General features: G+C 55.2%; 1 protein-coding gene across 1 annotated transcript; it reads right to left on the bottom strand.

Annotated features, from left to right (window-relative positions):
- Positions 1-335: 335 nt before the first annotated feature.
- Positions 336-2,641, bottom strand: N0V96_003721 (uncharacterized protein; the record flags this gene model as incomplete). The annotated part of the gene is made up of 4 exons (XM_053190626.1): positions 336-946; positions 1,002-1,699; positions 1,764-1,901; positions 1,956-2,641. The coding sequence occupies 4 exons, from the start codon at positions 2,639-2,641 to the stop codon at positions 336-338; spliced, it is 2,133 nt and encodes a 710-aa protein (XP_053052035.1).
- Between the last annotated feature and the right edge of the window lie 11,191 nt (positions 2,642-13,832).

Genomic DNA, 13,832 nt, shown 5'->3' with positions numbered 1-13,832 from the left:
AACGACAGAAAATTGTGAGCTTTCGTCTCATCATACAAGAAACCCAAGAAGTAGAAAAAAAAAAGGACCAAAACAGGCCAAACAAAAAAACAACAAACGCAAGAGAGAGTCATGTCGTTGGAGCAGCGCGCTCGCACCCCCTTATTCTAAGAACAGGTAAAATATCAGATTTTCCGACCCAAAAAAGACCAAAGCAAATGTTTCCGATTTCCCCCTTCCCTTTGTCTCTTCCTCCCTTCCTTTGCCTTGGGGTATCTTTGGGGGTTGGCCAACTTTCCAAAAAGTCTAGTCAAATGAAGTTTGTGTGTTTTTTTTTGTGTTTCTTTTTTCTTTCTTTATGCTGTGCTCCCGTACGCCTGCGGTCCGGGTGCGGGTCCAGGTCCGGCCGGTGCTCCGCTTGAGAAGCTTCTCTTCCTCTTCAGCGCACCGAATTCGTGTCCGTACTCGTCTCCTCCACGCTGTTGTTCTTGGTGATGTTGATGCTGCTGCTGCTGCTGCTGTGCGTACTCGCCATTGTGGGCACCATGGTGCTGATGAGGCGGCATCGGGCCGCCGCCGCCAAAGGTGTCGCGCATGGGCGTCCTCGAGCTGGAGGTGTTCATGCTGGCGTGGAAGGCCTGCGAGAAATCGTTGGGCGCTGCGATGGGCGCGCTCATCTGCGGCATCGAATAGTCCTGGACACCGCCGGGTCGGGCGCCGGGCGTGCGGGGCAGGGAGAAGTCGACGGGCGCGGTGAGCGGGGCCGAGGGCAAGCTGGAGGTGTAGGCGAACTGGGCCGAGGTGGCGCGAGGGGCCGGGGAGTGGCCAGGGGGCGGGACGGAGCCAACGGAGCGGTACTGGTTGCGGAGGTCGAGGCCGAGGGTTCCTGATGAGGCGCGGGCGCGGAGGCGGTTTGGTGGGCCGCCGGGGAAGCTCGAGTAGTTCATGCCGGGAGGTGAGTTGTTGCCTACGTTCAGGGTTAGTGACACGAGTTTCTATGAGATGGCCGGTTGATAACGTACTGGAATAAGAGCTTGACTCGTAAGGGAGGCCGCTGCTTGAGGGGCCGCTCATCTGCTCTGGCTGGTAGACCGACTGCTGTCTTCCACTCAGCTGAGGGCTGCCGCCAGCTCCGTGGTGGTATGTGCTGTAGTCGATCGCGTCGCCCTTCCAGGACATGCTGGAGCGGAGAGGAGAGTTGAGGTCCGACCTTGACCGGTTCATGGTCTCGCGGAGCTGGAGAGGCTGGAGAGGTCGGCTGGGCTGGCCGCGGTGCATGGACATGGAGTTCTCGAGGGCACCCTGTCGCGCAAAGGGGTTTGAGGTTCGGGGACCGGGGCCCATGGGCGACAGGTGGCTGCCGTATCCGTAGCGGTGGTCGCCGGTCGAGTTGGGTGTCATGGGAGACAGGATATCTGGGCTGCTCATGGTTCCCGGGGGAGTGAATCCGATGCTTCCAAATCCAGGGCTGAGTCCCGTAGACGACATGTGCTCCTCGCCACCCTCTGCCCTGCGGACGTCGACCATCAAAGGACGAATCATGTGGTCGGCGTATGACTGTGTTCCAAAGTTCATGGGGGACGACATAGGAGTGTTGAGACCGTGGACCGCGCCGTAGGGGGAGTGAAGAGCCTGAACATTGTCAAAGTCGTCGGGGACCGCACGCATCTTGATCATGCGGTCACGGTCATCGGCTGTAAGACGCTTAATCTTCGCACGGCTGTTTGATGAACAGGATTAGTTCCACTGTCTCTTTATGGTTGTTGGGTTGTGAGCAAACTCACCGGTTCTGGAACCAGACTTGTACTTGACGGGGGCTCAGGCCGGGGATCTCTCTTGACAGACGTTCTCTGTGGGCGGCATCAGGGTGAGGCTGCTTAGCAAATTCACTCATGAGGAATCTCGTCTGTTGGTGTGTGAGACTATCGTCGTGGTTAGTATACCGCTGACAATGCCTCATGTCTGCTTCAACTAACCGGAAACGCTTCATCTTCCTCCGGGCTGCTGTCCGCTCTGCGGCCGTCTGTGGGGTTCCATCGCCGTCGTCGAGCATATCATCATCGTCAAGCACGTCGTCGTCCTCGTCCTTGCTCAAGCTACCCTCATCATTGTCCATCTGGGATGCAGACACATCGGCACCGAGCTCTGTTGATGAAGCCGGGTTTGAGATCATTGTCTGACCCTGCATATCTGTCGACGCCGGAGATTCCTGAGATACCGACTCTGCGGTCTTCTCCAAGGACTGCGATGCCTGTCGCTGTTCCTGCTGTTGCTGTTGCTGCTGTCTGTCCTCTGGCTCGTCTTCCGGAGTGGGCTGCTTCACTTGACGAAGTCCAAGGGGGTCTGCTGTTCCGCGGTTTTCCAGACCAGGTTCTTGCTTCGTCTGGATCTCTACTTGTGCAGGGGCGCCGGTTGCAGTGCGAGGTTGCGACGCATCCGAAGTCTCATTGCCAGCTCCGTACGCCTGGGAGAAGACGTTGTTTTCCGGCCCTGGGAGGTAAGAGTACTGCTGCCCTTGCCACTCGGGAGGCGTGGGCAACGGAGCTTCGAACTGGTTCGACATGCGTGGAGGAGTGGAAGGGGCCTTGTGGAGGGGAGTCTCAAATTTGCTGTAGGACCAGTGGCTCTGCTCGGTGGTGTCAAACTGCCTGGTAACAAGCATTGGGACAGGTGTGGTGGTTTCGGTTTATGAAGTGGTTGTCTTGTTTCGAGCTGGTACAAGGACGATCTGGGTCTCTCCGGAGAGAGAATGTCCTGAGATGAGGTTGAATCTAGGACAGATGGGAAAGGAGTGTTTGGAGGGATTGTGTTGGAAGCTATCGATGTTTGTCGAGATCTAGATGAGCTAGAAGGTGTACGACAAAAGCAACCGATAGTGGTAATATAACAGCACTCTATGTTGATGATTCAAGGTAAGGTTGATGTCGGAAGGTCAAGGTGTCTGGCCTTGCAGTTGGGTCCGTCCCGAGATGGTTCTTAACAAGTTAATCAAAAGAGAGAGTGTAAGAGTGAGAGTGATATATAGATAGAGAGAGGGGATGATGCGTTGATGCGTCAAGTCGTTTTGGGAAAAGGAAGAGAAGATGATGAAAAAGGGAAAGAGGACTTGGCTACCCCAGGTCCCACGAGGTAGGATCGATCATATATTGTATAAATTTGAGGGTGTGCCAACTGATAGTATGGCGGGGTCGATCGACTGAGAGGCGTTCCTGGGCCTGGAACTGACAGGCCCCGTTATGTATGGCAAGTTTGAAGGATACCCGTGGTTGTAATAAGGCGGTCTTGTAAGGAAGCCCTTGCTCCTTAGTTTGACAGAGGTGGAATTAATACCGAAGGGTACGGCCATCCACACGGAGAAATGTCGAGGCTGGATCCGGACAGGAGGACTTGGGACTCGAGCCAGGGCCAGCACGGGGAGCCAGCAGCAGCGGCCACGATGGGGGGGAGGAATGACGGCTGGTTCAACGACGAGGGTTCGAGGGTACTCGGTACCTGACTGGTGGCGTCGAGGAGGACGAGGATGACTGGGGTTGAAGAGGGTACTCAGGTACCGTAGCAGTGGGGAATGAGATGGTTGAAAAGGGACCCGATACATGGTTTAAGGCTCGCCGACTCGAGAGAGGAAAGCCGCAGCAGCAGTATCCGTAGCAGAGAAGCAGAAGTAGAAGCACAAGCAGCAGCTCATGCCATGCCATGCCATGCCAGGCGGGTACGGATAGGTATGCCATGGCATCGAGCTTTGCCCGCCCGCCGCCGTCGCCGCCGCCAGGCCCCAGGCCCCCGGCTTGGACGTGGGTGTATGTATTTGGGATGTGGATGTGGATGTAGATTTGTCCATGTGGATATGGACAGACGGGGAGGGAAGGGGACTGCAGGGTAGGGGATGGATCTGTAGGGTAGGGTAGGGGAGGGGTGGGCAAGGTGGTCTGGGAGAGCAGCACCAGCAGCACCCGCAGCAGTTCCTGGCATCAACAAGTCAGTCGGAGCACGCGCGAACGTGGGTGGGCAGCTAATACCAGCTGTTGCTCTTGTCGCGGGATGCTGTTGTTGATGCTGCTGCTCTGCTGAGCCACATGCATCTGTGCGTGTAAATGTGGTATGGGTGTGGATATTTCCGTCCACCACGTCTAGCCTTCTTCCCAAGCAGTACCAAGTTCCTACAGTGGTACCCTCCTCCTCCTTCTCCTCCTCTTCCAGTGTCCACCCTGTGTGTTCGAGAAGAAGACCTGGGCTGAGCCTGGGGGATCGCTCAAAGCGAAGTGACAGATGAACCGGACGATGGTAGCAACTATATCACCACAGCCCATGGCCTTAAGATTTTCGGCTGAATGGCTAATGCCGTGCTGCCATTGAATGCCCTGGAACCCATAAACTACCCAACACCATTCCGTCATTCCCAACCCAGCACGGCTTAGCGCGAGCGAGCGAAAGAGGGAGAGAGCACACAGTATGTGTGAGTGAGTGAGTGAGTGAGCGAGATACCTGACCCTTGGCCCGTGTTGGTAAAGGCAAAAATAAGAGAGATATCCCACATTGAGATGACAGATTTCTTGCAGCGGCGTGCCAGCTGAGCAGAGTTGAGCAGCCCATGATGAAACGGGGTCACCTTGTCTGTGAAGGCCTGAATAGGCAGGCTGATGTCGACACCTGAATCAGTACAGAACCAGGTGGGCGGTTTTGGAGCAATGGAGAGGAGGGAATGAGACAGGGTTGAACGGGGGCTCTCCCTTTTCCCTCGCCTATTCCCATTTTCCCAAAAAAACAAAATTGGCCCTTGGCTTGGAGCGGCCGCAGAGAGATCAAAAAAAGAACCTGAACCTGAACCCAGAGCTGGGTTCAAGAAAAAAGCTCAGGTACCAGACGGGCACAAGCGCAAGGCACAGGCACAGGCACCGAAAGGCGCGGCCGAAGGTTGTCTGCTTGGCCCCAAAAATAATGATACTATGGATCTCGCATCGAGGCGAAGGGGGATCACAAACCACCTCAAGGTTCCCTGTATACTTGCAAGTTACGGATACACACGATATTGCACAGGGACAGATGGTTGACCAAAGCCCCTCCTCCTCCTCCTCCTCCTCCTCCTCGGCCCCGACATCATACGTACATGCCTCTCTCTCTCGGAAGCCCTTGACACATATTACTGCGTACTTACGCAAGACGGCAGAGGGAGAAAGAATCGAAGAGACGGCTCGGGAAAAGTAAGAAAAAAAGAAATCAAGGAGCGAAAGAGGCATCTCGGCTGGGATATCTGCATGACGCTCATTGGGTCCTCTGTGACATTAGCTCTGTGTCGACTCCACGGATGAACGCATGACCGTTGTCGAGAAGCCCGGCCGAGGCCACGGCCAATGGAAAAGATCATCGATCAAGGGGGAGCCGGAGGAGGTGGATGAGCCGATGAGGAGGAGGGTGGTGGGTGTGCGGTCACTGCACTGCGGTGGGCTCTGGCTTTCTCTCACAGTTCACCTCTCCTCTCTCTCTTAGCTTGCTCGCTTTCTGTCCCCTCTCTTTTACTTCCCCCATTCCACTGCGGACACCAAAAAAGGGCCTGAGGAAAGGCTGCTGCGGGGGAGGGCGTCCCAAAGGGAAGCGGGACGGAATGGAGGGTAGGGCCCCAGGGGTGCGTCTATTGAGTTGGCCGGCCGCGAAGAAAAAGAAGGGTCGGGATATCTGGTGGGGGGGAGGTGAGTGAGAGAGAGCGAGCGAGAACAAGGATCGCGGTAGTGTGCTATTCTAATTGCAGGGGGCCAGACGAGAGAGAGACTCAGAGAGACAGCGAGCGCTTTCGCGAGATACGGCGCAGTAACGAGCAAGAAGCCGTAAAAACTCTTGGAAGATTGGCGTATGTCTGTGTGTTGACTGACGGCGGCAACTTACTTGATGACTGACCGGCCGAGTGGATTATCTTGTCTCTCACTCAGTCTATGTCTCTTCACGTACACCCTCGATCGTCAATATCCTCTTCGACGGGGAGAGCAATGGGTAATGGGCCGAGGACTGGATCAAGAGGCGGCCAGAGAGGAGAACCGACAGAGGCAAGGCAGGGGACGGTAACGGGTAACGGGTACGGACACAGAAGCGATGGGCATGGTGATGGGTTGATGGGCGACGGATGACTCCCGACCCCGGCAGACTGCCTTTGGCGAAGCAAGGGGATGGACGGACAATGAGCAGATCCTCCAAGAAAGTCGATCTTTTTCGTCTCGGTTCAAGACCTCTTCTTTTCGCCGCCGCCGCAGCAGCCAGCATGCCCAGTCTTCATCAAAGGCGAACTGTGGAAGATACACCGTGGTAAGGGTACACACAGACACTTTTAACGGATACACGCACACGTAGATACGCACACACAAACCTTAACTAGCCGCAACGCACAGCGTCCCTTGAGGCAGAATCAAGGAGGCACGGGGGAGGGAGAGAGAGAGCAAAGGGGGGAAAAGTGAGACGGGGAACCTGTCCGCTTCCGAGGCGGAATTGGGGAGAAAACGGCGGCGTGTCAGCCATGTGGGATTTTTCTTTTTTGATTTCGGAGGTGAACCAAAGTATTCCCAAATCTGGATCGAATCTGGGGCCGCGCTTGCTGTACAGCCATGTTTTAGAAGAGGGCAGAAACAGCGAACGCGCATGTCTTTTGGTCCTGCACGTTGCGTACAGAGAACACAACGCGCCGCAACGCACGCAAGTTACTCCTTACACTAACCTATCTTCGTGGCTCTTGGGTATGGGATGAGCGGAAAGCCAAACCTCCCCACAGCAGTTAGAAAAGCATGTTCACAGACTCCAAAGCCCTCATTTCTGCCAGGGCGTAGGGGGGTTGAGAGATGTGGTTTCTCGAAGCCCGCAATCCCTCAATTCCAGTTTCCATGATTCTCCACCCAAGAGCAGACAGGCGGGAGACTGGGAGCGAGCCCGTCTGTTAGAGGCTGTCACCGGGTACGGATACTTTGGCTGCGGTCCACTTTCAATCTTGTGTACATCGGTCCCTTGACTAAGTCGCCCTGTTGCCGTGTTGCAGGAAACTTAGTGGTCTCGAGCCAGAGCAAAAGTGGATTATAACGTAGCGGTAGCGGCCTTCTAGTGCTCGCGTAGAACAACGAAAACGAGCTTCCAAGTGTTCCAACGAAGCGCCGTCTGTGTGGTTTATGTGTCTGATCTGGCGTGATGAGGCGGCGTAATTTAAGCTCATAGTTTGGCGCGGCGCACTACCGCTATCGAAAGATTGAGATGGAAAAAGAGAGATAGAGCTAACTAAGCTAACGGGCAAACGGGCAAACGAAAACTGAGGTTATTACTCAACGCGCCTTGGTGACGTGCTGGAGCCAAAACCTCCCCCGGAATAATCGAACGACTTTGGCGGCGGAAAGGAAGGCGGTCAGATTAGTCTACGGCGTGTGTGTAATATGTCAAATGTACGTGACCGAACGGAAAAGTTGGTTAATTAGTTTTCCTGTAGCTTCTCTTCTGACAGCACGGCACTTGGGATATTGAAGTCTCCGGGGAGGGAGGGGGGGTGCCTGACCTGGCGCTGCGGGCCTTGTCCGGCACGTCCGCGAGATTCCAATCTCCACGTGCATTTTGATTCGATCGGACCAAGACAGACATTGAAGAAGAAAGCAACAAGAGAGAGAAGCCGTGTTTGAAAATCGGACACTAGGCTAGCTAGCTAGCTTAGCTTAGCTGTTGTTGAAAAAGTCCCGGTCATTTCCAATCTATGCCAGGCTGAAGAGGTGCCACGCTCGTCAATGCCGTGGTGGACGTGGGGAGAGGTTGTGAACGACGGGCGTCAGGGCCGCTGACATGGGCCACCCGGTCCCCAGGAACGACGGGAGCTCTCTTATCCAGCTTTGTGTTCGAGCAATTTGTCAGGTACTTCATCTTACTATGTTGAATGTGTGTTGCAGTGAGGTATATGCCGAGAGTTTTGGAAAGTACTCTTTGGTGTGATCTTGTGAATGTGTGTGTGCGCGCGTGTATGTGCGTGTTGTTCCATCAGGGAATTCCGAAAAGAGGCACCACATTCGACGAGAGCTACTGTATACTTCGTACCGGGGTACCAAGCAAGGGTAGCATGAGAAGCGAAAGCTAAGAAAAGAGCGGTAGCGTTGCAGCGAGCGATGCGATGCGTCGATGTGGTGGTGCCGCACTGGTGCTGGGTAAGGTCAGGTCAGGTTGGAAAGCTGCCCGAACGAGCCGTAGGCTGAAAGGGCACATTCTTCCTCCGAGCTATTTTCCTTTCGTCTTACCTCTTGGTGGTCTTGGAGAAGAGTCTTGGGGGAAGAGAAATGGTGCGCGCGATGCTTCCCGCCCATTTCTTGGTGGGGTCACGGTGTAACCTCTTCCTCACTCCATCCATCCAACCATCCATGGTTCAAAGCTGCTTGCTTGCTTTGCCATGGATGATGGCACTTGTGTCTGCGGTGTGGTGTCTCGGTACCTGAATTCGCTGGGCCCTCCCTCTGCCATCTGGTCTACACTACCGTCTGAGTGAGTGCTCTCTCACACACTCGCTTCGGGAACGATTTCCACATTCCCAACAAGCTACCGAACCTGCCGATCATTAGTTGAGCCGTGTCTGTCTGGTCCTGTCCTGTCTCTATCCGTACACACAGACAGTCAAGAGAGACACGTTCATGCAAGGACCAATCACTCGTGTGCCGAAAAGTTTTGTAATTACCCTCAGAACAGGAGGAAAGGGATACGGGGTACGGGTAAACAACAAGCAGTCAACCACTGCAACTCTTCTTTTGGCTCTCTGCTTTACTACGCTTCGGGTGACAATGACGGCATATGCGTGGTTCATCTATCCGTACCCCCTAAACCAAACGTCACTCTCTCTCTCTCTCTCTCTCTCTCTCTCCCGCCCTCTTTCTTCCCCCGCAAGATTCAGAATTGAGAAGCCGTCGAGTTATGCTCTTCTCTTCAAGTTTGCGTACCGTGCTCCTCCACTGCACCCTTGCATCGTGAGCGGGGAGAGAGAGAGAGAGAGAGAGAAGTAAGAACGGAGCGAACGGAGCTCGGAACACACACCCAAACACAAGGAGGCTGACCGACCGAGCCTAGAACGATAGGATATGGTAATGAGCAGTGAAGATCTCTGGGTTCTCCAGGAACCAACGAACCAGAAACGTTCCTTCATCGGAGGGAAATCCATCACACACACAGACACGCATACATACACACATACATACATACCTACCTACTTACTTTTGTCATACGCACATTACATAGGCGCCGTCGCCGTCGGGGTTTTTACTCACTTCTCGCCAGCAGCGGCAATCGTCCACTTGACCTTCAATAGGGGGGCGTGGAACTAACACACAACACCAACATCAACGACAATACTTCATGATCCTCCTTCCGCTGACCGCGCTGCAATGCACTCCTCATGCGCTGGAGCTGCGTTGAGTTGCGTGCAGCGCACACTGCAGGCAAGACAACAACTGTTACTGCTGCTACTGCTAAATGTCCGTGCTCAGATTTGGCCGTAGAAGGCTTCCATCTGGCATCCTCCGGCCAGGGGGAGGGTGGAGGGGAAGGGCATACGAACCGTGGTTTCATCCTATGCCGGGGTACGCTTGCGGACCGGGGTACGTCGTTGGTCGTTCACATCAGCGTTGGGCTGGGCTGGCAAAGCTGGGTGCGGGAAGAGACTCAAAGAGCAAGCAAATCGACGCACATCAGAAAAATAAGGGATCTTCCTCGTCATCCGGACAGGGGGCGGCGGCGGCGGCGACGACGACGGACGGGTGATCGTAGGCCCCTCATCAGGCCAGGCCTGCCAGAGTGCCAGAGCAGCTAGCCATCATCTTGTTCTTGCCCTTCCCCCGCGGAGCGATGCGAGTGAGCGAAGCAGGGGTTTGGAAGGGTGATGTACCTTACATGCTGGTGATGCGGATGGGGAATTAGGGGATTCCACTTTCGCATCATCGCATCCGCTCCGTTTCGCTCCTCCGCGGCCGCCATGCGTGATGACTATGATGCAGGAATCGGTGCCTGGCTGGTGATGGGGGAAAAGATACACACAGAGAGATATCACGAGACGAGACGAGACTGTACTTGGAGCGAAAAGCGAGGGGCCCTAACAGTCGAGCTACACACTAGTGTACCGTTTGATGCCTCTCACGTCACCAAAGTCTACAGTCGTTGTACGAAAAAATGCCTAGCCCATCTATCCCGTACCATACGTGTAGAACATCTGTAAGGATGGACCCCCAAAGTCAAAATGACAAGATCCGGACTCGGCGGCGCGGCGTTGTCGGTGATGTCGGGGGCCTGACAATGCCAAACTCTCTGCCACTCGGGGATGTCCTCGGTCGCAGGATCTTCAGACCGAGGGAGGCCTGCTGCCATCTGAAATCCAGACATTTGAAAATTCAAAATGGTGAGATGAACGAACAACAAGAATGGTCTTGCTTTACAAGAGTTACCGCCCGTCCGAAGTGACATCCAGCATGATCATTTGACCAGCTTCTCACACCAGAAACCGAGTGAGAGAGCGAAAAATGGGGCACAATGGCCACAGACGTAACACCAAAAGACATGTCGGTTGTCACTCTGTTGCTTTTTTGTCGGTGTGTTTTCTTCTTGGAAATCTCATGATAGCCCGGTCCTTTCACTTCCCTCCTCTCGAGTCTCTGACTCTCGGACGCGTCGCCTCGTCTCGCCTCACCTTGCCCTTGCCTTGGCTAAGGCTTGCCCCGGCCCCGGTGCCCTTTGCTCTCGTCATCGGGACAGCAAACCGACAGCAACCCAACCCATGGGGCCAAACGCAAGAGAGAGCAATGCTGCGTGTGGGCTGGGCCAACCCACGGGTGTGTGGATCGTATCGTGTGGTCGCCGGGTCCTGTCCAATTTCGTCGCGCAGAAGAGTGGGAATCCATCTCCGCGACGGCCGTCCGTGTGCGGCGTGCCCTGCCATACAGGAACGCCACCCGTGGACTTCTTTCCGGCACTGCTGCACGCATTGCAGGAGAAGAGACGACAAGGCCATTTGACAGGAGCAATTGTGGTGGACTTTGATGTGCATGCCGTTTCCCAAACTTTGCTCAAAATGTTGTTCCGACTGGGTTGGGGACTGGTGCCATGCCTGTGTTGATCCCAAAGAACAGCTCCAAAATGAGAGGAACGGGTGATGGGCGTCAGGTATCAGGCTCATCAAGGTCCATCAGGCCCATCCATGAGACGCGGGAACGTTCGCGGACGCCACATCCGTCAATGCATGCTATTGCTTGTTGCTTTCCCTGCTTTGCTCGCGAGCCTCGCCCTGCAGGCTGACTGTTTGTTGGTTGGGATGGCCGGCTGCCTGGCTAACGCTGAATCTGTATTCGTAATTCGAAGTCTGTACGAATATCCGTAGTAATACAGAGAATCCGTATGGAGTACTCTGTCGCGTAGGTAGCGTACTCCGTACAGCTTTCCGAGGAAGCCAAGGCATGAGAGACAGAGGCAAGACATACCACCATAACTCCACCACCGACCGGGACAGGGTAACTTGCTTCAAGATCGGGCTGCCGTTAATGTTGATCGCAGGCAAATCCAAAGAGAGACTCGCTCGGTACACAACTTGGCAGGTCTGTAAGCCACTCACCAGCCGTTGCAACAGCTGTTCGCGGGCTACCCGAAGTCGCGTTGTTCAAGTCCAAGGTACCTGAGTCGAACCGGAAGACAACTAGGCGTCTTCGGTGTGGCAGGGAGCGGGTGGGAAAGACAGAAGGGCGCCAAATCTACCGGCGCCCCGTCAGGCCATCAACTTGACACAAGGGCCTGTCAGGGAGTACCTGGTTCTGCTTCCCAGAGATCTCTGAATCGCCAGCCAGACGCGCTAGGGAGATCCAAGAGGTTCCGACAGCGCGGCAACCGTGGGGCCATGGTCCAGTGAGCACTTCGTCCAAACTTGCCATTCCACGCCCCCCTGCAGACGCGCGCGCGCGCGAATCTCTTCGTCACAACTTGCCCGTTCGACAGCAACCCCGGCATGCGTGTGGCTCCAAGTACGCTAATTGGCGTACCTGCGTGTTGCCCGTCACCTTCACCCTCCAAGAGTCTTGGCAAATCTCCAATCCACCTTTGATCCAGCGAGGCGGGACTTTTGGCGTGTCTCAGTTGCCATGCCTTGGGATTGCAGGTGCATGCTGATTGCAGTCCGCGTCAGTCAGGGACTGTCGATAATCTCGTTCGAGTCTCGAGTCTCGGCTCATCTATCGTTGTCGTTGGACCTGCTAACCTGTCTGACAAACAGTGGATGCAGCCGGTACTCGAAGCCGGCATCAAACTGCAGAAGAATCCTAGGATGCCCAATGCGCTAGCAAGGAGTGACGACGCCTTGGAACAAGGAGGGAGGGGGGGAAGAAAACAAAAAAGCTGGTGGCTTGAAGTTGGTGTGTGGAAATGCAAGATTGATTCTGACTGCCTCCTCGACAACAGGCAAATTGGAGAACGGCAGTTCAGTACAGTTGGTTGGTTCGTACATACGTCCGTACGAGATGACACTGGCTGAACCAACGCAATGCAACGCAACGCAACTCTTGTCTGACCCACGATCTGCAAAACAAGGAGTTTGTGCGTGTGTTTGTGTGATCCGTACGCAGACATGGATACTGCATTTGCAGGTCCGGGACAACTTGCTTATTTCCCCTTTGCTTTCCCGGCTTCGACATCCCGCCGCCTCGTCCAAATAAATAAGCAGTGCCGTGTTTAGGAAAGTTAGGGCGTGTAAAAGCCAAAGGGTACCAAGACGGTAGACCAGACAGCAGCCACACTCCGGGATGCGGCTGCTGCGGCTGCGGCTGTGGCCACTCGAGTCACAGCGCAGACGCCGGCCGCCGACTAACAGCGATTACCCGGTGATGACCTCGAAGCCTTCGTCGTGTCCGTTTGTATAACGCGAAATGTCTTTCAAGAGTCTTGGGAGGATCGAAACCTGAACCTGCATTGCCTGCTTGCAGTCACTCTATTCGATGCGTACAAGCAGAAAATAGCATCAGATCCACCGTCACCCGCCTTTCGTGGAGCAATCGTTGGTCTGTGTCAACTCGACGGAGAGCCGCAGCCACGAGCAGGTAGCCGCGTCGGCGGCGGAAATAGATGCAGTTTCGGGGAGCGGCCATGTGAACACGCCTGTGCCGCCAGAGACAGCGCCGGGGGGCCGGTGACCAGGGCCGGGCATGGGCGATTCTGAGGCTCTTCAAGCAAAGGCCGAATGTGGTGGGTGCGGATGGTTTGGTGTTGTATCGCGTCTAGAACTTGAGACAGGTGCGCACGAGTGCGAAGGCGCTTCTGTCGATGTTCAGTGACAGGTAGCATGGGCGAAAAACATGGGCTGAAGAGGACATGGCATGGATCGCGATCCGCGCCGTTGAAGCCAACGCAGGTTTCCCTCCCCGACTCTGGTCGTCGGTGACCGGTCCGCTGAGCCCATTCTCGTCACCCTCGGCACTGTGGACCTCGGACGGCTATGAATAGGACTCGAGGGTTGCAGTCGCATTGGACTCGCCTTTACCTGCCATTCGAAGTCAAGGCCCTCGGTTCCAGTGCCCCTTGCGGTGATGAAGGTTGCCCTGAGAAGTCTCAGAGTCTTCCACTCACCCCAGAGTCATGTGTCTCCACGGTGATTAGAAGCCAAGTCAAGTGGAGCTAAAGTTGCAACTTTTCATCGCCGAGGCTGCTGAGCTGCTAGCATCGCTGTTGCGCAAGGGTCTAGAAGTTGCAGGAATCGACCATGTGCGACTGCATTTGTGCCCGCGCCCGACCGCGCACAATACGCGTGGCTGTGGTCTTCGCCACGGCGATGGACTTGCATTGGGGGGATGGGAGAAGCTCGGTCTGAGTTGTGGGCGGTCTTGGTGCGCATCTGACCA

This window comes from Colletotrichum fioriniae, assembly GCF_027942845.1.
Source record: "Colletotrichum fioriniae strain IMI 355084 chromosome Unknown scaffold_3, whole genome shotgun sequence".
NCBI lineage: Eukaryota > Fungi > Ascomycota > Sordariomycetes > Glomerellales > Glomerellaceae > Colletotrichum > Colletotrichum fioriniae.
Note: the sequence above shows the minus strand (reverse complement) of the source record. Positions and strands in the feature narration are given on the sequence as shown.